Source organism: Tinamus guttatus, unplaced genomic scaffold (assembly GCF_059628265.1).
Source record: "Tinamus guttatus ecotype Peru unplaced genomic scaffold, ASM5962826v1 Tinamus_guttatus_pri_ptg000480l, whole genome shotgun sequence".
Taxonomy (NCBI): domain Eukaryota; kingdom Metazoa; phylum Chordata; class Aves; order Tinamiformes; family Tinamidae; genus Tinamus; species Tinamus guttatus.
In genome coordinates this window covers 165,657-189,911 of record NW_028289014.1, presented here as the reverse complement: position 1 = coordinate 189,911, position 24,255 = coordinate 165,657, and the positions used below count along the sequence as shown (strand labels likewise).

At 49.1% G+C, this 24,255-nt stretch overlaps 1 protein-coding gene across 1 annotated transcript in view; it reads left to right on the top strand.

Annotated features, from left to right (window-relative positions):
* VPS53 (VPS53 subunit of GARP complex) overlaps positions 1-22,856 on the top strand; it is a 51,657-nt gene extending 28,801 nt beyond the window's left edge. The window contains exons 14-22 of the mRNA XM_088533061.1: positions 3,434-3,676; positions 5,109-5,256; positions 6,142-6,224; positions 9,701-9,779; positions 14,118-14,266; positions 18,489-18,558; positions 19,487-19,624; positions 22,097-22,201; positions 22,517-22,856. Of these exons, the coding sequence (XP_088389187.1) occupies positions 3,434-3,676; positions 5,109-5,256; positions 6,142-6,224; positions 9,701-9,779; positions 14,118-14,266; positions 18,489-18,558; positions 19,487-19,624; positions 22,097-22,201; positions 22,517-22,687 (1,186 nt within the window). The 3' untranslated portion in view covers positions 22,688-22,856. The remainder of the gene's footprint in view (positions 1-3,433; positions 3,677-5,108; positions 5,257-6,141; positions 6,225-9,700; positions 9,780-14,117; positions 14,267-18,488; positions 18,559-19,486; positions 19,625-22,096; positions 22,202-22,516) is intronic.
* The last annotated feature ends 1,399 nt before the right edge of the window (positions 22,857-24,255 follow it).

The window sequence follows — 24,255 nt, the reverse complement described above, 5'->3', positions numbered from 1 at the left end:
ATTAAAAATAAAAATAATAAAGCCTTGCACAATTGGTTTGCCAAGCCGGGGTTAGGTTCTGCTCTGCAGCATAACAAAGGGAAATGGATTTTTCCTCTTCCTCAGCACATGGAGCGCTGCCTTGTGTGAGTGTTTCTCCCCTTCTCAGTGAGGGCCATTTTAATCTCCATTTGGGTAATTCTACCCCACTGTGCTCCTAGCCCTTTCAGTGGTTTCTTTTTTTTTCCTTTCCCTTTACGAGCCAGAGATGTTTTATATTAGCTTTATAGCCACAGACTGCCAAGGAGTTCAAAGGAAAACTGCCACAGTATTCCCCATGCTGCCCTCCTCCGCCAAAATGTGCTTTTCTTTGCCATTTTTCGTTCTTTCTCTCCCTTTGAAATTTTGAGGAATATGTGTCTGATGCCTGAAAATGAGGAGTTGCTCCTATAGTTTAACTATTTATTTGGGCTTTGCCTAGAGAAAGCAGCGCGATAGGTTTGTTCATCGCCGCTGGAGTCTGCGGCGGGGAGCGACTTGGTCCTTCTCTCCTGGAAAATTGTTTCCATGCTCATTTAAAGGAACACAGTGCCAAAACCTGTGGCGGTTTAACAGGAGACACCTGAAAGAAAAGATGTCGCTCTCCATCCCAAACTGCAGGGTAAATACCCAATTTCTAAGCAGGTTTCCTTTCTGACCCTTTGGGGATATTCACGTTTAGCTCTTGCTCTGGCTCGTGCTGCACCAGCTCCTTTAGAGGTAGGTGTTGCTGTGAGGTGGAGCCATGTTTCAGCGTGCTAAAGCATTTGGGAAAACTGGCATCTCTCTCTGCAGGGCGTGTTTGCAAGCCCAGGAGAGTTTCCAGCATGCCCATTCACTGCATCCAGTCTTGCAAGTGGTTTGGAGAGCTCAACTCCATTCCCTGTCACCGGTGCCAGCTGTGAATGTCACCACACTGATTTAGCGCAGTGCAGAGTTGTCCGGGTCCTCTCTCCCAATTGCCAAAGATGCGGAAAAAGCACTGAATAGGTTGAGTGAAAGAAAGAGGAGCAATAAAAGGATTTGAGAACCATAATGTAATTGTGTCCTGGTATGATTTCATTTCATGTTTTCTTTTGCTTAGATATGGAGAGTTCTTGCTCCCAGCAAGTATGCTACTGTTAGGAAATAGCCCTGCCAGAGAATTCACTCGAGCTTTGTTGCAAAAATCCTGCCAGAGAATTTACTCGAGCCCCATATTTTGCAAAATATGGAGAAAAAGTTATTTTCTGTAGCTCTCCTGCCTCCTGTTTTGTCTTCTTTGGCTTTTCTGCCAGGATTGTGGCGCTCCCGTTGTTCCGGGCTCTCTGCTTTGTTTTGCTGGAGCTCGTGTCTTGTGCCAGCTGAATCCAGTGCAGCAGTTTCACTGACAGCAGCTGCGGGGTGCAGTGCTGCACGGCAGTGCCGATAGGACACGATGGCCTCCTGTTTTCTTTCTCCCATCCATGCCCAGATAAGAGCAGGACACTCTGGCCAGGTCGGTATCCGTACGAGCGCGGCTCTCCCAACGCTCCGGGACAGCTGCTTGTGCATCCCGGCTGACAAGACCTTGGCCAGCGGGGGAAACGCAGATGCATTTAGCTCTGCTTCGGAGAAAAGGAGAACATGTGCAATAAGCATAAAGAAACCAGAGCCATTTACATTCCTCGCTGCGTCTTGAGACAGAACCAAGAAAAAAAAAAAAAGAACAGGGCTGGTGGATGCTAAGAAAGCCCCGTTTCGTTGCACAGATGGAGCAGAGCACAGATGCAGAGGTGAAAATGCAGCTGTTTGATTTAGAGGGGCTTTGCCAGGCGCAGCCGCGTCCGCTGTGCTTGGGAACCTGCAGGAAGGCTGAGCCCGTGCCCCGGGGCACCCTCCTGCCCTCGCCATCTGTTTGGTGGCCGCGCGGGAAGCGGAATTTGCCCCGTCATGGCCGGTCCCGATGCTTCCACGGCTCTCGTTGCCCGGCGGCGGATCCATGGGTGGGATCGGAGTGCTCCGAGCAGCACTGTGAGCTTGGGAAAAGGGCTGTGTGTCTTTGGGATAGCCTAGGGCCTAGCTGAAGCCCACGAGCCTTGCTTAGTGTTTATAAAGCTCTGGTTTTGGAAGGGTATAAAGTTGAAACACTTCAGCGGGTTTTTAAGAAGGGCTTTTGTTTCCTTGAGCTGCGTTGCTGTCTTGTCGAGGAAGTCCGTTCCCAGAAGATAATGACAAAATATCAACTGCAAAGGAAAGTATCTTGTTTAACACTGGTAGCTCCGTTCCTCGGGGGAGTTGCAGTTCAGGTCCGTCCTTTTCCCCTTCTCCTGCTGCGACTTGGCTTTCTGCACCGGGAGCAGCAGAGCCCGGCCCAGCAGCAGCTTCAGTGCTGCAGCCCTCAGCAAGAAGCCACTGAATCCGTGGGCAGGGGAGCTGGGGAAGCCAAAACTGTTGTGGGAGTCTGAACTACGTGAACTTGGCAGCCGCTGCAGGTCAGCGGAGCCGGTCGCTCAGCTGAAATGTGTCCGTGTTCCTCAAAAGCTGCCCTTCCTCGGGAGCAATGTGTGTGTGTGTGTGTGCATGCAGGGAGGGGGTTACTGCTGTAATTTAACTCATCTGGCACAGGCCGCCGCGCGGAGCCGAGCTCCGGGGTCAGGAGGGCTGTTCTTGTTCCCGACACCACGCGCTGTCCGTGCGGGAGCCGGGCTGAAGGGGCTCCCCGGGATCACAGCACTTGTTTGGGGCCGTATGGATCGTTCTGGCCTTCTGCCAGGCTTAAAAAGCCTCTCTGTCGTGATGGAACGGTGCAGTGGAGTTTATGGTTGCCTAAAGACCAAAATATTTGAGTAAGGACCAGGTTATAATGGATCGCTGGAGACAATAGTAGGGCTTTTTGTGCTTTAAACAGAGCTTAAGTCGGAAGTGCAGTGTGCGCTCATGCTAAATAAAGCTTCTTTAAAGGATGTGTGAAGCTGTGCAAAACCAGGTGGTATCCAAATGGGACCAAGAACCGGGAAATGGCCCCCCGTTCGGAGCACATCCCTTTCAAAGGCCTATTCCCCACGGCCTGCTCTGAAGGCAGCTGATACGAGAAGTCCAACTGTGACTTTTGCTGGTGCCAGGAGTGAAACTTGAGCCCGAGCTTTATGCACTTTCATCAGATGTGCTGAACCCGGGCCTGGCAGGCTCTGCAAGCTTTTATATGTGACTGGAGAACAGATTGAAGCTGCCACTATAACTCTGAGTACAAAAGGTCATTACTCATCAGCCCGGGCTTGGTTATTGCACGCGGGTTGTGCTGAGGAGGTGGAGATAAGGAGCCCAACGGCTACAACGGGAATGTGTTTATTGGTGTCACAAGACAGGGCATCTGGTTTGCAGCATTATTCCCCCTCTCTCCCCTCCTTTTCCTCTCCAGCTACTAAAATCTCTCTCCCTTCTTCCCCCGCGGTAGAAATCTCGGCGAACTCATTGACAGGTTTGTGGCTGACTTCAAGGCTCAAGGGCCTCCCAAGCCCAACGTGGACGAAGGAGGAGCCGTCCTGCCCAGCTGCGCCGACCTCTTTGTTTACTACAAGAAGTGCATGGTGCAGTGCTCGCAGCTCAGCACCGGCGAGCCCATGATAGCCCTCACCACCATATTCCAGAAGTACCTCCGGGAATACGCCAGGAACATTCTGTCTGGAAACCTGCCCAAGTGAGTATAGCTTCCCAAATGCTGCAGCACAGTCGGAGACGTTCCAGCAGGAGCAGATGCTTTATAACGCTAATTAACAAATATATGCTTGGGAGCATTTATGTTTTGCTGTCAAAGAAACCACATAGCAGCAATATGTCTGTGTTTTCTTCAGGATTTTCTCCAAAGTTCAGTTTGCACTGAGAAAAGGCAAGAGACCAAATGGACAGCCATAACACGTTTCTTTTTAATCAAAGGCCTCTGGAAATTAGTTTCATATTTTGTTTTGATTAACAGTCAGATTTCCAGTGTCTTAAAATTCCTTTTAAAATGCCAAGTCTCTTCAGAGAGATCCGACTTTCAGAATTGCATCTACCCTGCTGCTAGCGTGACAAATTCATACTGTGATTCCCAGCTGCCTGGTCTTACAAGCTCAAAATTATACATATATATTTAATAATTTATGATGAAGATCATTTATTTTGTGGTGCAAAGTGCTTACCTGTAGCTATTTCTGCTCTGAAAAGCTATAGGCATACAAATAAAATACCTATGTGTAAATCCAGAGAAAATAAAGCACGTCATTATGGGCTTACACTAAAATAGGTGAGGGTAGGCTGAGGGAGTTCCTGGAAAAGTCACTAACAGATAATCTCTGTGCTGTTTTCCACCTTCAATTTGTTTCACTTGTAAACCTGGGAGCAGCAGAATGAATTTCTGAAACTAGTAAAATCTTTTGCAGATGGAAGGGGAGAGGGTTACATCCACAGAAGTGGAAAGATAAATTTAATGTGCGTTCTCCATCAGACCTCAGTTGCATTCCTTGTACATATTTTTTGTGTGCTCCATTTTTGCCGTCCAAGATAAATATCACTGTCCTATTTTTTAATGGATTTGGATTATAAAGAGTTGAGAGGTAGGGAATTTCCTGACTCTAAGCTGTTCTGATTTTTTTCCTTTGTTGTTCTACAGCAATTAATCACTCGAACACAGGGGAAAGAAACCACTTCTTTTGTAATTTATTGTGTTGATATCATCAGCTTTTAAAATGGGTTACCAAAATTTCAAATGTGTTTTGACATCTATTTAGCATTGAGAAGATAACTACAACAAGCCCCGTGATAGTTGTTGAGGTCTTTCATTAGGTTTTGAGTAACTGATGACAGTCAAGGTGAGTGTAGCTGGGAAAGTTGTATTAAGCTTAGTTCTGACCTAATGTGTTGCAAAAGGATGAAATGTCCTTTGCTTGTCTTCCTAGAAGGTATTTTCCATCCAGAATAGTTACGGGTTTAATACAGAAATGATTACAAGACATCCTCTGGCCTGTGTTACGCAGAATGTTGGACTTTGTGGTCCTAAGGGCTCTTTTTGGCATTGAAGTCCTGCAGTAATTTTGCACTGTGCGTGTCTGTGTGCACACGAGAGCCTCACAGGTTTTGCCTCTTCCTTCCAGAACAACCAGCAGCAGCGGAGGGCTCACCATCACTAGCCTGCTGAAAGAAAAGGAAGGCTCTGAAGTGGCAAAATTCACTTTTGAAGAACTCTGTCTCATTTGCAGCATCCTTAGCACCGCCGAGTACTGCTTGGCCACCACTCAGCAGGTGAGTTTTCCTCTGCAGCCCCTCTGAGGTGGCCCTGGCAGCCGTCCCTGGTCTCTCAGTAGATGAAGTGCTCTTCCCTAGGCTTCTGTGGAGATGGGAATAGTCAGAAACACTAAACGTGTCTGTGGCAAGTCTGCTCTGCGTATTGTCCTGCTGATTGTGGAGCTCTACATAATTAAATCTGTTTTTCAAAGGAAAGTATTAATTTCGCTGCTTCTCCCTGGGAAAACTCGTATGATTATAATCCTGCTTGGCATCCTCAGTTTTGCATGGCATCTGTTTATACTTGTTACATAATTTCTCTTAATGGAATTAAAAGAAGAAAAGAAGAAAGAAAAGCTCTGCTTGTGGCTTATGATCTGTTTTTATAAGAACAAGGCTAATTCAGTGTGTGATCAGGAAAATGCTCACATGAAATGCTGGGGCAAGGCAGAATGAGGGATAAGATATTACACCAAGAGTAGGGCTGCTTTCGGTCAGGTGCTTTCACAACACTCTAGGTCTGAAGAGAAGCTGTGGGGTTTGACCACATCCAGGCCATTGCTAGAGCAGGTGATCCTCTTTCTCTGCATTTTGGACACATTTTAGCTTATTGGAAAACTTCTTTGTTAGTGGGACTGATGCCAGGGTCAGGTTCACACTGATTTTACCCATATAGTCTTGGAGGTTAACTTGGAAGCTTCTTTGAGGACACCATCATTGACCACGCTGGGATAGCAGCATTTCCAACAAGGAGAGAGTTCTCTTTCCTCTGTTCACTGACTGCATTTTGCATATGGTCTGGGTACCGCTCAGAAACCAATTTTTCCAGGATATGTATTTTCAGGAATGGTCATTTCAGGTAAGAAATCTGATCTTTCTATTGCTTGTTTTGTTTCCTAACAGCTGGAGGAGAAGCTCAAAGAAAAAGTGGACGCAAGTCTAATGGAAAGAATCAACCTGACAGGAGAGATGGACACTTTCAGCATGTATGTCTGACAGATGCTTCATCCCACAATACGTCAAACATCCTAGTTTGTCAGCCAGATGTGCTGGAGTAGTACAAGCACAAAATCCCAGTTGTAGGAGCCAGCCAGCAAGTGTCAGGATATGCAGTCGAGCAGAGGCATTTCCCTGGTGAAAGAGTGGTCATTCCTTGGCTGGTCCAAGAGCAGCAGTAGTAGGGACTTCAGATGTGCTTGCTCCCCATCGCCCTAGCCAAAGGAACGAGAGCGCTGGAAAGAGGAAAGGAAATAGAGAGTTTCCATTTGAAACATCATTTGCCTCTTGGCAGCCCTGTGAGGTGGCTGTTACATTTCAAGAAAGGGAGCTATTTCAGTGCATTCCTTCCTGCTTTAACTTCCCACTGTTAATCAGCAGCCTTGTCAGTGTGATCAAACCCCATTTCAGATGACATAAAAGATTGACCCAGTCTTATATTTGGGGATTATAATTGAGAGAAGATTATCATTCATTAAAATAACTTTTCATGTAGCCATGCTAAAAATATTCCCTTCTAACATCTTTCCCTCTCCACTGCTGACAGATTAAATATTTTTTGAGAGAAGGAAATGGAGGCAAAAAATAATTAGTTGTTTTGCCTCATGTCAGGCAAAAGAAAAAAAAAAAAAGCCTGTAGCGAAGCTGGGAAAGTAATTCAAATCGCTAGATCTTACTCTCCCTAAAACAAAAATTCGGTACTGATAGCAGGTTTCCTTCCTGTGCTTCCTCCTCGCTTGCTCCATTGGGCAGGATCCCACTGAATCTCCATCCAGACTTTTCATAACGGGCTCAGGTTCCCCACCAGTCTGCCCAGACTCCCTTCCCATTGGGTATTTCTCAAACCCTCTTTCCAAGAGTGAATTCCTGATTGAAAGTTAGGGTTGCTGGGTCCACTAAGCCAAGAAAAACAAGGTAACCTGGGAGGGAGTTTTGCCATATGGTAGCATTTTCCTAACATGGACAGGTTGAGGGTAAATTTTGTTTTTTCTCAAGACTTGCCCATGAAAAGTCAAATCTCTTGCATTGCTCATGTTCCTTGGAGGCTGCCTCACTAGATGCTGTGTTGTAGGTAGCTAATATGATGTGTTTTGGAAATTGTTTTAATGTATAGTTCACATTTGCAGTTTTGGATAGCCTTAAAGTTAAACCTTCAAGCCTGATGTGTCTTGTAACAAAGACTTTTTAATTGACTTTCAGTCTGTTCCAAAAGAGCATTTAGTCCAGTCTTCTGTCAGTGTAAATCATAGCTGTAAACCTCTCTCTGGTGTTTGCTCATTGAACATCAAACAAGTTGTTTCTTCTGGGATTTGATTTCTTATTAGGCACAGTCATAAAGAAAGAGAAAAAATGTGGTTGCTTGCATGCCCTGGAAAGGCTTCCTTCCCCTCAGAAAGGAGGAGGTTGTAGAGCTAATAGCAAGACATACAAGCAATTGACTGGAGAGATTTTTCCTGCCAGGGTAGCTAACCGTTTCCTTTAGTGGGCTCTTCTTGAAGTTCAGCAGAAATAAAATTAATAAGTGAATCCAAAAATCCATGAATTCAAAGATCCCTTGAAGGCCTGAAGTGCAAAGCTTCCTGGGCTCTCTGCTGGAGCCCGTTCTGCTCATTTATTGCCCCAACCTCCCTATCTGTACGAGTCTCTACGTCTGTCAGGAATTGCCTGGGTCTTCTCTAGCGGCTCTAACGCGTCATTAGATGCTGCCTGGGGCAAAAGTTTCAGACAGCTTCTAGGATGACCCGGAGCCAAGTTTTCTTGCACATCCTGATGCTTCCCGCTTGCAACCCATGAAGTAGGTGGGTTTATTCTCGAGTGTGGACAGGGATCTTCCTCCCTGCTTGCCTGCGCTTGGTGACGCAGCCTTCGACAGACCCTGACGTGTGGAAACTAGTCATGAAGTCATTTGCCTTGTGCTCGTTATGGTTGGTGTGTTCGTTATGGCTTGGGTTGGTCGTTCTGGTGCTAAGCCACAGCTCTTCCCTACAACCTGCAGGCAGCAGATACCCTGTAGGATTCAGCTGGGCCCAAAAGAGCAGGTATTTCACTCTGGCTCCCTTGGCATTGCTCGAGATGGGGATATCCCCAAGGAAATTAAATCCAATGACAGAGGCCCTGGCACAAATGGTTGCAGGTGTTTTTATCCCACTGCAGGTTTCACATCCTGTAACTTGAAGCTGGTGATCGTTCCTTCTCCAATTTGATTTTTCCAACTTGTCCAACACTTGTCCAGCATTTTGGACAAGTTTGTCTTTGCCAAAAAAAAAATTAATTCTTCTAAAGAACTGGCCTTTCATTTTAGCATCTTATTCCAGTCTTTTTGTGCTAAAGCACTAAGAGAGGGACAACCTCTGCAGTGATGAAGAGCAAAGCTGTGGGTGGGTGATTCTGCATCTCAGTGAGGAGGTGGATGCTTAAAAATATTTAAAGGAAATATTTTTCACACTGAACTCCAGAGTAATAATCAGAACTTCACAAAGACAAGGAGGGGGAGGAAAGATGGTTTGAAGGAGCTCCTGGTCAGATGTTGAATAGGTGCTAAAATTCTCATCTGTGCTAACGTCATTAGAAAGACCAAATTTAAATTCAGTTCTTGGGTGATCATAAAGTTGTAAACAGGCACCTGTGGCAGATTTAAATTTTAGGCTGACTTTGAAAACTGTGCTTGCACTGTGCAACACTCACTGGATTATTGCTTCCTTGCAGAAATTGTCTCTAATGCTGGGACTGGGTTAGGCACCCGCGGGGACAGTGGTTCCTGGCTTGTTTTAGCATCGGTTGCACCTCTATGGCCATCATTGTATTCTAAATCCTGTATTGTACGATCAAAGCACATCTCTAAGCTCTATTACACTGCTTAAAAAAAGAGAGAGAAAAAAAAGAAGTCTTTGACTAATGTGCCCTTCAGTCTGGTATATGTTTCCAAGACATGAAAACAATGGATGGCTGCAATCCTAGACATAGTGTAAATAAGACATCTGCCTTGATCATCTCAAATGGGTGACAGACGTTCAGAACTCGGTGCAGATGTACTTTTTTTTCGTCCTCTTTGCAAGTTTCTCAGAGTAGCAGAACATTCACTGAGTGAAGAGTGGCGAGATGATTCGATTTTATTTTTGTGCAGACTGAATTCAGTTTGAGGGAGAGGCCCAGCCTGGCTGAGCGGTGGGAGTTTCTTGTCCTGTTGCAGGGTGTTTACCCGTGTTTGCTCCCCAGCCTTTCCTGTGTGTTGGAGCAGAGAGAGGTCAGCTATAGGAATGTCCCCTCTCCATTAAACCCCATTGTGTCTCTCCCTGGAGAACGGCGTGCAGAATTTCCTGGCTTCTTCTCCATACAAGTTTTATCTGTGTGTATATTCAGGGCACGATGCTAATGTCATCTGGGAGGTGATTTTCCTCCTTTTGCTGTCAGACAAACCAGCTCCTGCACTGTGTTGCTGAGAAACTTGTGCTTGATTTTTTTGCAGTGTGATCTCCAGCAGCATCCAGCTGTTAGTGCAGGACCTGGATGCAGCCTGTGACCCTGCCCTGACTGCTATGAGCAAGGTAGGGATCACATTTATTTGGGGTACCTTTAAGATACATCGTGTAGTTCTTGATTGCTCTAATTAAATCATTTCACTCGTGTATCCTTTATGCTGTCCCAAGACTCGGCCACATATTGATTGTTTCTTTCTGCTCAGAGCAGCAGTTGCCACAGATATAAATACATCCTTCAATGCCAAACGCCTACAGTGCAGGTTAGAGCTCTCATTCATTTGCAGCACACCGAAACACTGTAATGTTTTTTGTGGGTACCCGTCAGGTTTTCTCTTTTCACTCCTACAACGGGAATCTTCAAGATTGCAAAGGTTTTTGTTAGGGGAAATTCCCACTGCGCCTTCTCATTTGCTCTCTTCATATCCTTTGGTGAAGAGTTTCACCACCCTAATTGCTCATGGCTCTTAGGTGAAGGTGCTCAAAGGGTAATGCAGGGGTTGAGGCGTGTTGATCCAATCCTCTGGAGGACACCTGGAGCCGTTCCTGGAGAGGCCCGTGTGATGAGTGCGTCGGGATTTTGCAGCTTTGCCGCTAGCTTTTAGACATTTCAAACACAGAGCTGTGGGTTCTTGCCAAAGTATTGTGAAAACCCAGACTGCTCGAGACAGAGGTGAAGACAGCAAAAGTGGATTGAACTATTTTTTTTAATTAGAAATATTAAACATAGATCTCCATTTTTGTAGGATCAACATGCTGTCTAGCTGCCATGAATTTTAATAGCTTTCTGCTCTCTGATATAATCCAGCTGTAAGCACCACCACCCCCAGCTAGTCCGTGCAGTGGAATGCAGCTGCTGGTCGAGCTCGTACAGGTCCCACATGGAAAGACTTTTCTTCTCCTGGTGCAGTAACACCATTAGGAAGGGCTCAGCACTTCAGGTGTCACTTGTGTGCTGTGACAGTGCCTTAGATCTCCTCCCCAGCCCCGCGGTGCTTCCACACTTAGCTCCAACTGTTTATACTGGAGGAGGGCACAGCCCCAGAGGCTGGCAGCTGGCAGACCATTTATTTTGAGCTTTGCAAGACCAGTAAAATGCAGCCCATGTGATGGGACTGATGAGACATAAACAAGTTAAGTGCTATGAAATTAGCTAAATAAATACTTGTCATTTCTGCACATATCCTGCTATTCACATCAGACAGAGTTGGTTTTATGTGATTTCTAACTAGATCAGGGTTTGGTGCAAGAGTTACTTTTGTTTTTCTCTCCCCTTTCCTTTCCTGTAATGCGTGGAGTTATTTGAATGCACAGATAGAATTTGGAGGTGAAAAATTTCAGGCTATATTCAAAGTGTGAAGATTGAATGGCGAATCCATTCCAGTTTTCCTGTAATGGGAACGCGTGTCTGTCTCAAGGTCGCTGCTCCGTTAGGCTCTTCCTTTGTTTAGCTGCTTTTCATTTACTTCTGGTGTCCTCCAAGACTGAACAATCCCAGGCCTTTGTTTGAAATTTGTTTTCCTGGAAAAATGTGTGGTAACTATAAAGGTAAATTAAGAAATACTTAAACCTCTAAAGCCATTTTGACTTCAGGCCACTTCTGAGAGATTTAACGTGGGAAAAGCAGCACCATGGATATTGTTTGCAGTTGGGAAGTGTGCTGAGTTTTGCAGGTTCTTTACCTTATCTGTTCTGGAAGAAATGGTAAATCATGAGAAGGCTCCATTTCACCAGATTTGTGTGTAATCATCTCTACTCAGTAAGCAGGTACCTGTCAGTAAGTGTATCTGGCTGCTAGGAGACAGAACTTGTATTTTGGGATTCTTTTTCCTGGTGCTTCAAGTTTAGAGATGGGGTCCTAAGGGAGGGATGTCGCCCCTGGTGCTCACTGCCTGATTTGGGTCAAAGTGATGCTGTAATGACAAGACAAAAAGCAGGAATGTTTGGGAACATACGGGAGAAACTAGATGAGCAGCAGGAGCAGTTTGTGGAAGAAGGGGACAGGTTTGGGAGCCCCAGCGTGTGCTGCAGAGCTGGTCCCAGCCCTCGTGCTCCCTTCCTAATTGCCAGCATGAAGGAGCCACTTATCTGCGTTGGGTACTTTGAGTTCAGTTAAATTTATGGATTGCCCTGGGTAGGGTTTGATTTATTTGCTGAATTAAGCATCAGTTTATACATAATGCTCTCTGCTTGTGCACAGAGCGGGCTGGGGATATTTTAGCGACTCTCATCACTTGCTGCTTTTTTATCTTTTGCTAAAACCTTTTGGCACGGCCAGGAGCTTCGCACCCGGAGCACGGACGACGGCAGCTTCGAAGGCAACGTCCTCCCAAATATCCTTTGCCCTGCACGTGGCATGGGATTGAGAGGGAAGCAGCCAGCGCTCCCCAAGCCCTGCAGCACCAAAGCACCCACTTCTCCTGGGAGCTTCTCTCTTCTCCTTCTTTTTAAGCAAGCCCTGGAGCATTGAGTCTTTTTGCTGCGGATGAAGCAGCTCCGAAGGGAGCTCCGGGCAGCGGGTGCCCGGCGGCCACGCTTCCCACATCGGCTGCCGAGCGGAGGCCGGAGCGCTCCGGGCTTTGGGCTAATGTCCAACGAGTGTGTATAAACTGTGTGGATATCCCAAGAAAAACAGAGAGGGGGGGAATAGGAATAAATTTAAAATGACAGGAACAAAGCTTTACCAGAAGAGTTGGGCTCATATTTCTCCTGATGACTTTTCAGTATGTGCACTATGTCTTTCATTGCAGCTACTGTTTTTTCTTTCCTTTTTTTTTTTTTCCCCTCCTGGTGAATCACACCCACACGCACACAAAGCACTATTTTTACTGTCCGTGTTCTAAAAATTTGCTTGTAAAGTGTTGCTTTTGGAACGAAGAGCAGCGGGATGGGAAGGCTACCGCGTTCCTGTCGCTGTAGCATCGCGGGTTGTGCCCGGGCTCCTGGCGCGCGCGGAGTCGCTGTCGGCCAGGGGTGCGTGGGGCACACGGGTGCCCGGGATGCTTTGGGGATGTGGCAGTTGCCAAAGTGGCAGAAAGCAGTTGCCTTCTTGTGAGCAATCTTGCAAATCAAAGCAAGGCGCAGTTAAGGCAGCTACCGAGTGAAACATCCTTTCTAATTACCCACTTAATGAGATGAGCGTTTGAGGCAGGGGGTTGCATTTTAGGGGTTTTTTAAATGAGAACAGCCTTGATAGGACATGTGCAAACTCTGTCAGACCCTGGGTTTTGTGGAGAACTTGGCTCCTCTCGCCCATTGAGTCACTGGTGCCGCGTTCCCTTTGGATGGGATTGAACCAGTCGGGTCGCAGGGGCCAAAGTAGCTGTAATTAAATTAAAAACAGGAATAAGAAACATGATGTGCAAGATCCTGACCACGACCAAGGGCAAACATCTCCTCCAAGGAGTGCACAGCTCTTTCTGAACATGCCCGCTCTCCTCTCCCAATTATATTCCTTGTTTCCCTCCTGGTTCAGCTCCAGCATGAGGAGCTGCAGCCCTGCCCCGGTGCAGGGAGCACCTTGCAGTGCCCAGCAGGACAGTGCTGGGTGCTCCTGCTCCTCAGTGACACAACTAGATGTGTGTTTGCCAGGGACATCAAGAACTTGCCCAACTGCCACTTTTTCAAATGACTTGTGGTGCAGACTTGTTATGTACTTCAAATAGAAAAAAGTCAGGGGAGTCAGAAATCTGGCAAAGATGGGTTGCTCTGTAGCATTTCTGCTGATTTTAGGTTAAAAATAAAGTGGAGATTGAGTAGTTCTTTTTTTAACAGATTTTTTTTGCACATGTATTTGGGATGAGCTGGAGTTTGCATCCTAGCATGTCCCCCAGAAGTGTTTTCAGTGTTGGCTACACTGGCGTAGAGTGTTTTGACTTGAAAGTTATTTCTACCTCTTCCATCTGTCATCAGTCTCACCAGTATTAATGGCTTGGCTGCCATACAGGAATCCAGACTTTGCAAGCTTGCAGTTATTTTCTCAAATGCCTGTAATCAGATTTATATGGGCACTTCATACCAGAAAACTGGGAACGGTCAAATATTAAGGCAGTCCGGGACACCCTGAGAGCTTTTTTCATCCTAGTGTTCCCCATTTGTGTAACGTGATCACCATTTCTCTGTGCTTCAGTGCCAAAAGGGCCATTTTGGCTTTTTTTTCCTTTGTATCTTGTCTGCTTTTGCTGGGTACCCCTGGTCCAAAGGGGAGAACAGCTTGGAGGGTCTTGGGAGGATTTTGCTGAATAAAGTGACAAAAGACATGGCCTTTATAGTGGGAAGCTGCAGGGTGGCTTCTTGATGATTCCCTAGAGATCCATTGACAGGAAGTTTGTACAGGTTTCCTGATATATTTTACCTGAATCCTAATGAGTTAAACAGTCTTTTCCTTGTTTTTTCCCCCTTGTGCAGATGCAGTGGCAGAATGTGGAACATGTCGGTGACCAGAGTCCTTATGTCACCTCGGTGATTCTTCACATCAAACAGAACGTCCCCATCATCCGCGACAACCTGGCCTCCACCAGGAAGTACTTCACTCAGTTCTGCATTAGGTTCGCCAAGTAAGTTACCAGCCTGGCACAGAATTTCTGTACTTTTCACCCATCTGTTCATACATGATAGTCTGTTTGAGCCTTCTGCATCAGTGGGTCTTGGTCGTTGGGTCAGGACCCTCCTGCCCCAGCGAGGACAGGAGGTGGTGGTTGGGCCAAGGTTGAAAGATGCTCCCGTTTCTTCTCTTGAGCTTCCTGCTGAGGCAGATTTTTGCAGACATTTCCCCTGCTCGGTTCCTTCTTGCATGCCTCAGCCATCTCATAAGTATTTTGATGATCACTGCCTACTGTTTGCCAAGTGCAGAAGGTTTGGGACCTTGGGTATATTAAAAAGGCTTTGAACATCGGAGTGTGGAGGACTGTTACTGAAGAGCTGACAGATGACTCTTGTTATGGGAACCTGCTTCCCTTCTCTGTTGCTGTGATGCTTTTGAGCCCAGAGAACTTCGAGGCCTCGTTTGCCTCGAAATAATTTTTATAATAACTAGAGGACTAAAAGGAGGGCACATGTGATGAGTAAATGCTAAGGTCACAGTCTGGAAGCTGCTTTTCTATGTGGAAATAGCTGAGCAAGGAATGGAAATGTGCTTCAAGATTTAGGGGGATGTTACAAGTGGCACCACACTTTAAGTTGGGCAGCATGAAAGGAACTGGGAGGCTAGGCAGAAATTGCTGTTGGGTCTCAGAGTTGAGAGGCCAGATCCCAAGCATCTCTTGGAAGCCACGTGTCCAAAAGTAAAATTTGGTTCTTTGGGAAGATGCACAGAACTCTTCCCTGCCCACCTGAGCCCAGCTGAATTCTGCATGCCAGTGCCCAAGAAAGGCCCCTGTGGCGGAGTGGCCTGGCCAGTTGTAGCTGCTGCTTTGGGGGTAGCACATTGCTATCCTGGTAGAGCCTTGGAGTGGTGCTATTCCCACCACGTGTCACTCTTCAAATACCCTAATACTCTCTTTATCTCTGATAAGCTAATTATTCTGAAATAAACTGTATGGCTGGGCAATTACTGTGTGGATTCGAAGCTGGAGCTTCGTTTTCTGCTTGAGCAGCAGAGGATGCGGCGACTCTCCCGAGAACCATTAGCTTCTGCACAGGGTGGATGGCCTGAGAGTTTGGCTCCCCCTTCTTTCTCTGGGTACTCATTAGTTTGCATTAAGAAGCAGTTACTGATAAATCATATTATGGCACTGCCCATAATCACTGTTTGAAATGCTGTCTCGGTGAAAATTTATTGCACTTAAGCCTCCTATGTGGTTATGATTGAATTTTATGTTGCTAACATGGTGATAAATAAAAAACCATTTACTCAGCTGTTCACAGCACACTCCTAATACTTCGGCTTAGTTGCCTCCCTGTTAACTTTATTATTCAGCACGTACCAAGTAGACTCTGGATTAAATACCCAGCTCTCACGTTAGAGAGGAGCTCACGTCTAAACTGAGCACCTGCATCAAGTCTCCTTCCGTAGAGGACCACAGAAACAGCAGAACTACCACTCTGAAAGCTTCTTGTGCAAGTACAAGCCTGATCTAAAAGGCATTAAGTTAAGACACTGTCTGGAATTCACTGAGCCCCAGATCAGGCTTGGAAGTGAAAATTCGGTTCCTTGAGTGCCCCCGAAGACAGTGGTTTTGCTGGAATATATTTGAAGTCCTGCTGGATGACTTGGTTTTAAGAAGAACTAGCACAGTGGGTAAGACAAGCATTTGTGGTTTTGAAACTTGGAATTTTTAGGGAATGTGCTGGTCTGTCTAATAAATCCCTGCCCTTTTGTGCGCTACCCAGCCCTGAAAATCCCCCCAAGAGGCGTAGCCTCCTTCTGTGCACCAATGCCTGGGTCTCCACGCCCTGCCAGCCGCTCCTCGGCTCCAACGGGTTGTACAAAGAGCTCGTGTTGAGTTACAGGACCACAGGGGAGAAGGCAACTGGAGTCACTAAATCTAAAACTGATGGATCTGAGACGAATCTGGAAGAAGAAAAATTGCCATCAGGAATGGCATCAAACCTCTCATCCAATCTGTCATTTCTGCCCTTTGCTATGTCCAACCCTTGCTGCAGTCGCCAGTGGCAGTAGCAGCCCCTGCATCCCTTGGGAAACCCAGTGCTTCCCCGCTGGCATTGGGAAGCGTGACCTGCCCTCGAGTGACCGAGGGATTGGAGCTGAGAGATGGGAAAACCAAACATTGCTCTGAGTGGAGAGACCTTCGTTAGCAGCGGGAGCCGGGCGCTAATTGCAGCAGGGCCTTCCCAACAGCGCTGATGAGGAGGCAGCTCGGAGCGGGTGCCGAGGTCCTGCAGGTCCCTGTTGGCATCGGCAGAGCAGGGGATTAGGAAAACAGGCCGTTGGCATCGGGAGCGCCTGCGGAGCCCCGCGGCGAGTCCAGCCCGGGCAGGAAACCTGGGTGAAACCTCACCTGAGCCCTGCGCTTGCACAGCCAAGAGCAGCGGGGAGGGAAGGCAGAGGGAATCCCGGGATCCTCGGGCTGCTGCTCCGCCACCCTGCAGGGAAAAGGCCCTCCCTGTTGTGCCCAGAGGTGCCAGTTCATCCCCCTTTGCGGCAGGTCGCTGCATCCCAGGCTGCTGCCGACCGCTCCATCCGCGGGAACTCCAGCTGCTCCTGGCGCTCTGCAGTCGCCCTCTGGGATTTATTTCCACACCTGAAAAATGGACTCCTAGGAGGGATAAGCTATATCTCCGCTGTAATGCTTTAGCACAGCAGGAGTGTGTTTTCCTCCTCTTATTTTTACTCTGTTCCGAGGGTGTTTCTCTGGTGGCCAAATGGAAAGCGATTCGGGGCAGCCCAGAAGCTGGTTGCAGTAATGGCTCAAAATTGTTCTCCTGCTCGACACCTCTCCAGGAAAAGATTGTTCACTGAGAGAGGTCGCGGCTCCGTGACTGAGGAGGGGAAGGGAAGGAGTCTTTGCTTGGAAAGGCACGTTTGAGCCATTCCTTTTGATTTGCTCAGCCCCTTGGCACGCGCCGGGGCCGCGTTAAGCTTTGTTTTGTCATTCTTCCATGAGAAAAGGCAAAAAATAAATGTCCTGGCTCACAGAACAGGTGACAGGACAAACAAGATGTTGTCGATGCTCCGTGGGAAGGAAACGAACTGCCTGACAGATGCAGAGGGGAAAAGATGCAAAGGAGAAACCACCCTGAAGTCAGACAGTGTCTGTAACGGGTGCTTTATGCTAAAAAAAAAGACACAGACCAACTTGGAATAACTTGGGGCAGAGCCACGGGGGGACAAGGGGACAAGGACCTGGCAACAGGAGCCCTGTGGACATTCATTCAGCCCAAGAGGAGTGTGTGGAAGAAGCTGAGTAAGAAGCTGAGTAAATTAAAAACAAGCTGCTAAAAGGCAGGTGAGAGTGTTAGTGAGGGAGCTGGCAGGAGCCGGGCAGGAGCTCGTCCTCCAGGTGCTCGGCCAGCCCCTCTGCCCAAAGGGAACTTTGCAGACATCCACCTGCTTTTCCTTTGAAGAACAAAGCAACCACAAAGCCTAAAAATCCAGAAGCAAAAGCCTAAAACCAAAGTTGTTGTTCTGGAGTACGTTGTCTGAAGTGGGTCTGTGTTAGGGCACCAAATGGAAACTCAGAATATTGGACTGAACTTCCATATTTGTCAGGTTCTCACCATTGCAGTGGACACAACTTAGTAATTTCTCCCATTCTTAAGTCTCCATTAGTAAAACGGGGGTCACAGCGTTTTCCTTTTCACAGAGCCTTTTCTTGTCTTGATTGTGTTGGCAAGCAGCTTCCTGGAAGGCTGCCCTGAGCGGAGCGTCCAGGACCCAGCAGACCTCCAGGCCTGGCTGGACCTCAAGTTCAGTCTGCAATGTGCACACTATGGAATTACTCATGTGCACTAAAGTGTAGGTTCTGGATACCATCCGGATCCTTCGCTCCGTGAGCAGCTGTAATCCCGATGCTGCTTTTTTACTGTGTGAAACAGTTTGCTTGTTCTTCGTCTGCACTGTGATACTTCCTAAGCATTTTATAGCAATGCAGTAACATGGAGCGTGTGTGCGGGTTCTCAACTAGCTTTGAGATCACCATGGATTAAAGCAAAGGATTTGCACATAACTTTTTGTTGTTTAATTTAGTACTCGTAATGTACCTATAGTCAGCTGGGGAAGCGAGCGCTTAGCACGCCTGTGGTTGGTTTTGCATGCCTTGTTACCAGACTATGGCTCCAAATACTGACATTTAATCATGTCATTTTATCTCTCTGCAGCTCCTTCATTCCCAAGTTCATCAACCACCTATTCAAGTGCAAACCCATCAGCATGGTGGGAGCAGAGCAGGTAAGAGGAAGCAATTGCAGAGCCTGCAATATTTGCTGATGATCATGTTTGAATTCTGGACACCAGCACGGTGTTTCTGGAGGTTTCTATTGTTTGGTTTATCGAGGAACAAGAGCTCCATGACCTCGTTTTCTGGGTGTTTGTCTCTGGTTTATTATAACTGCCATTTCAGTGAACTCCTAGGGCAAGTTAGCAATGGCAGGGACATGGACTAGCTAAAGTTCCCTGGAAATGGGGTGAGGGGACAGAGCCCCGTCACATTGGGAGCCCCTGTGGGAAAGGCTCCCAAGTGAGGAAAGTGTTAGACCTCAGTGAATCTACATGAGAAAGATGTGAATTCCCAGCCATGGGAATCCCTCCTGGGTGCACAGGGATCTGCCCCGATGAGCGCGAGACGGCACCGGCCGTTGCGGAGCTGCTTGTTTGGGATGTGGTTGAGGGGCTCCCGGGACTGCATTGGTAACATCCATCCCCTGCAAACCACGAAACGAGCTCCGCAGAGAATTTTCCTGATGCTGTTTGTATCCAGATTTCTGTCCATCACAGATCTTGCTTCACCTCTTTAAATCCACCTTGTGCAGTCAGACGGTAGCAGCAGTTGGGGAAATTTCGCTCTAAGAAGCCTCACTCTGACAGTGATTGTGCTGTGATGCCCGTCTTACCCGGCTGCTTTTAGTGGCTGTTGCTTCAAGCTTATTTAGCTGCTGGTTGAGTAAAAAACAACACACAGTGTGTCAGTAAGCACAAGATATCGAGTGGTTCTTAAGGTATTGCGCGGAAGTTTTATTTTAAAAGAAATCAGCAAGTGATTAAGTGTAGAGGACCTGCTGCAATTGCTGGCTGCTGCAAAAGAGAGCATGGTGCTAATTGACTTGACCTCAATATCTATCTAATTAATGATACAACGGGGTGTGATTAACTCCCGCAGCTGCTGCTGGACACTCACTCTCTGAAGATGGTTCTCCTGGACCTGCCGTCCATCGGATCCCAGGTGATGAGGAAGGCTCCGGCCAGCTACACCAAGATCGTGGTGAAGGGCATGACCCGGGCTGAGATGATCCTGAAGGTAACTCCAGACTGTGGATGAGCTGCCAGCCAGACTGCTGGACGGGAATGGGAGCGAGCGAATTCCAGGGGGCCCTTCCGTCGAGCGCTGCCGTTTCCCGTGGATGTGCGAGCGCGTCCGGATTTGCTGCCAGCTGTTGGGCATAACTGGCTTTTCCGCCTTGGTTCTGTAGCTCTGTTTCAGCATCACATTGGAGTTTTCATCCCCACTCCTCAGGATAACGGGGTATTTAGGCTGTGCTTCCTAGTGGAGCTGGGGCACCACGTGTCCTTGGGAGCTGTGGGAATCGCTGCTGACTCCCCCTCTGCTCAGGACTAACCCTCCTGTCCAGGTTAGTCCAGACCTTTGCACAGACTTAGGCAGGGGAGCCAAGCTGTGCTTGAGTCACCTGTTTACTGTCTAGTGTAACAGCCAGTGCAAACATGTCTGAGTTACTGTATTCACCAGAGCCCGTGCTCATTTTCCAGACCTCGTGCCTGGAAAATGACCCAAAAGCAATGTGTTGTCTTCAGAAAAAGTAACAAGCAAAGCAACCTCCCCTGCTTCCCGCGGGCGCCTTGCGGGAAGCAGCAGCTCAGCTGGATCCCAAGGGAATCCAGGGAGCTCTGCAGGTTGTGCCCTGCCGAGTGAGAGGATCGTCCCCTCCTCCTGCCAAGACTGTTCCTGGTGGGATCCGGTGTCCGTGGGGACGGCAGGGGATGGGATGGGGCCTCGCGGGCGCTCACAGGGCAGACGGGGAACGCGGCATCGCCAATTCAGGAATCAGTTCAATTAATTCAGGAATTAGTTCTGAAACTCCGTGTTTTTGGAGTGAAAGGACCGAGGTGCTGATCAGTAACGTTAAAGCAAGTCTCAGCTTTTTTTCTGAGTTACCCTAGAAAGGACATCCCGTTCCTGCCTCGCATACAGAAACTTGTCTCTCGCCGTTACTTATGTGGGAATCGGAAGAGCAGCAGCGTTAACTTGGTGTCTGCCCCCGGCTCCATTAGGAATGACACGGGGACCTATAGGAAATCGTTGCTGCCGGGCTCAGGCCGGGTTCACGGAGCCGGCAGTGGCCGCGTGGCCGCTCCGTGCAGCCCTGCTGCTGGCCCCAGGAGGGCTCCGTGCGGCGTAACGACCCGTTAGCCGTGCGCCTGCTGCATCCAGAGCCCTGCGGAGCCGGATAACCAAACACGGAGCCTGTAACCAGCCGGGGACCGGCTACATGGGCTGGGGTGGGTTTGCAAATCACCGCAACCGGGTCTGGTCACCCTGGTCCTGACCCACACGCCGGCATTTGAGACTGGCATCAGCCCCCGTGTCCAGTGGGGGACGAGTTACCAGCTTTGCTTGCAGGATGCCAGAGCTGGGTGTTCATCTGGGGCCGTTCTGTTCCGTTTGCCTCTTGAGTTGTTTCTTTTTATCAGCGCTCAGATTCCCCTGCTTGCAAATTCTGCATTCAAGAGTCTCTTTCCCAGGAAAGCCGTTTCCCAGGCTGTCCGAGGTGCGGGCCAAGCCGCCCCCTCGGTGTTTTCAGGGCTCTGCATAGCAGCAAAGGGCTCCAGAGGTGATTCCTCTGCTGCACAGCCATTCCCCCCGTGCCCTGTTGCTCCCTTCTTTAGAGCAGTGCAGTAATTCCGTTAAGTATAAAGTAATTCCGAGCCCACGGGCGGCACAAACCCATTCATTCATGGAAGCGCGGAGCACACGGATCCGGCAGGGAGATGGGATTTGGGCCGTGCACGTCCTGCGGAGCCGTTTCCCTTCCCCTCTGGCTGCGGTGTCCGACGTTCCAGCTTTTCAACTTGGCTTAAGATTTTTACAAGGGCTGTAAATGAAGGATTTATAAGTGTATACATGGCTATGATGTTTCATTGGTCTGAAGTGCAGGGAAAAGAAAGAAACGTCTCGGTGACAGAATACAGTGTGGGGTGAAGTGGGTCAGTGGAAACACATGGAAATGTTATGAAAAACAGGGAAGAGTCTGGTCCTGTGCTGTTTTCTGCTCCGTCTGTGCACATTCCCACACACATGCACAAGCTTCCCCATAAAGATGGTTTCCCTGCTCAGCGTTAGATGTGCAGGACGTGCTCTCTATGGAGATCGTTGCTCCTAAAAGGGAATCACGGAAATGAATAATCCTCTTTGCCGCTTCAAGTCTCTATTTACATTTTTTTTCTGACTTGATCTTCGTTGGGACTAAGAGGGTTTGAGCTCTGCGGGGGAAGTCAGAGGGGGATGAGCACGTGGATCCACAGTCTCCATCCCGATCCCTCTGGCCGTCTCCATTCACGGAGCTGCTGAGCTCCCGGATCTGGTGCCATGGGGCACCTCACCCCGTCAGGTTAAATACCTGCAGTGAGAGCTCTCTATCCCTAGGAATCCTGTTTCAGGAGAAGCAAACCCAGCTGTCGCTCCAGTGCCTGAGCTGACTCTGCATTGACTGAGCACATCGGATTTGTCTGATCTCTTTTTGCTCTCCCTTGGCAGGTGGTGATGGCTCCGCATGAACCCCCGGTCGTGTTTGTGGACAATTACATCAAGCTCCTTGCCGACTGCAGCACCGACACTTTCCAAAAGATACTAGACATGAAGGTCAGAACCAGTCTTACAAAAATTCTGCTCTTCTATTAGAGTTGCGCTGAAGTCGTTGGTGACTTTTTGGTAGGAACACAGAGGGATTTGGAGCAGGGGAAACGCTCTGTAGGCCGAGGGCATCCTCTGTCCTCTGAACACGTCGGGTTTCTGCTGAAGGAAGCGCCTTGATTCGCTCTGTGCTTGTGGCTACGCCGGCTCCCATGGCTGGGTCTAGTTGTACCTATTGACACACGGCACTTGGAGGGGGAACAGAGGGCTGAGGTTTGGTATCAGTGAGGTCTAACCTGCTGCTTTCATGGTCTCTCCTCGCAGGGCCTCAAGAGGAGCGAGCAGAGCAGCATGTTGGACCTGTTCCGCCTGCGCCTCCCGGCTCCCCCCTCCGGCGCGGAGAACCCCGGCTCGCTCTCGCTGAGCGCCCCGACGCCGGAGCAGGAGTCCTCTCGGATACGGAAACTGGAGAAACTCATCAAGAAAAGGCTCTAAGTGAGCACAGAAGGAAAAATTGTTGCTCAGGACTAGCTGCGGTCACTGGGAGCAAAGCTCTTCAGACTTCTTATTTACACTAAGCTGCTGAAAACATCAGTGTCTGGTCACTCTTACGCCTTGTAACCATCGGAGACTGTGGCACTGCGTCTCCCCCTGCGCCAAGGGAGAACCTGCCCAAGGTCCTTGCCCTGTAGATAGCTTAGCGTGAGTGAAACCGAGCACGCCGCCGGGGCCATGTGATGGAGAAAATGCAGGTGCCTGGAAGCCATCGGCTCCGAGTGCCCTTTACGTGGGTTATCCGGTCAGAGGATCTGCCTGGGAGACACTCGGTGTCCTCTCAGCCCGTCTGAGCATTCCCGCTGCAGCGCTAGGGATGTAGTCGGAGAATTCGGTGGTTTTCCCCGCTCCGTGTTGCAGAGCTTTTCCTCTATTTCATTATTTATTAAAAAACAGTGGCTGGAACCCGGGCATGTGCAGCTCCCTGGAGTCATTAGAGAGGCCCAGGGGAGAAGCCTGAAGCAGGTTTCTCCCCGGAGCGACGTGCAGGCGGGAAGCAGCGCTGGGACAGCAGGGCAGATCCCTGGCCGAGCGCGAGCCGGGGCTGGATTCGTCCCTGTGCATCCCGGCGCGGCGCCCGGCAGCCTCCGTGGCTGGGCAGACACCACGAGCTCTCCCCAGTCCGCCTGTTACTTCTCCCGCTGGATCTCCCGCTGCCGCTGACGGGAGTTTCCTGCTCATCCGGCAGGTCCCAACCCAGCTGCGTCCCGGGGCCCCCTCGCTGCCCTGCTGGGACAGACGCTGTGGATTTGGTTTCAGTGAGGAGCCCCTGGCTGCCAGGTCTGTTCCCGGCACAGACGTTTACAGCAGCCTGGGACAACAAGGATCTTCCTTCTCCTCAGTCCCCTCCTCCCAGCATCAGCCTGAACCAGTGCAGAGAAGAGGTGAAACGTTTCGGATAACCTGGACCACCCTTCCGCTCCCGCTGGTATCCGGCTATGTATTCAGCATGGAGCAGGGCTGGGGCTGCTGATCAGAGCTCTCCTGAACCCACCTTTTCCTGAGCTTCCTGGAGGAGCCTCAAACAGGGAAGTGTCACCTTGGAAGCGCCGCTGGGTTTCCCCCCAGCTCCTCTGTGTCTCCTTGTGCCTCTTCTGGCCCACGGCCGAGGCACCCGGCCTGCCACGGCTCTTCCTCACCAGCCAGGTAGGAGGGCAGGTTCCGTGACTTGCAAAATCCCTTTTTCCTGGGTAAAATCCCTTGTTCTTTTTGCAGGGCTGGTAAGTGAGCCCGCTCCTACCCAGCCAGAGCCGCCCGCAGAAGAAGCAAATCAGCAGAGATGAAATCCTCGATGCTCAGTGTTCCTAATGCTGCTGGCAGCAGTCTGCCCCGCAGCGAGGTGCACTCTGAGGTGTCCGTTTAGGAAATCCCGTCGTGGGTCCCCAGGACCAGGCGGTGCCGCCGGCAGAGCCGTGACGCCCATCGGGGCCGCAGAGCTCGGAGCGGCCGGGACTCGCCGCAGGATGGTGAGGAGGGGGCGGCAGTTCCTCGTTACCTGTTTTTTAGTA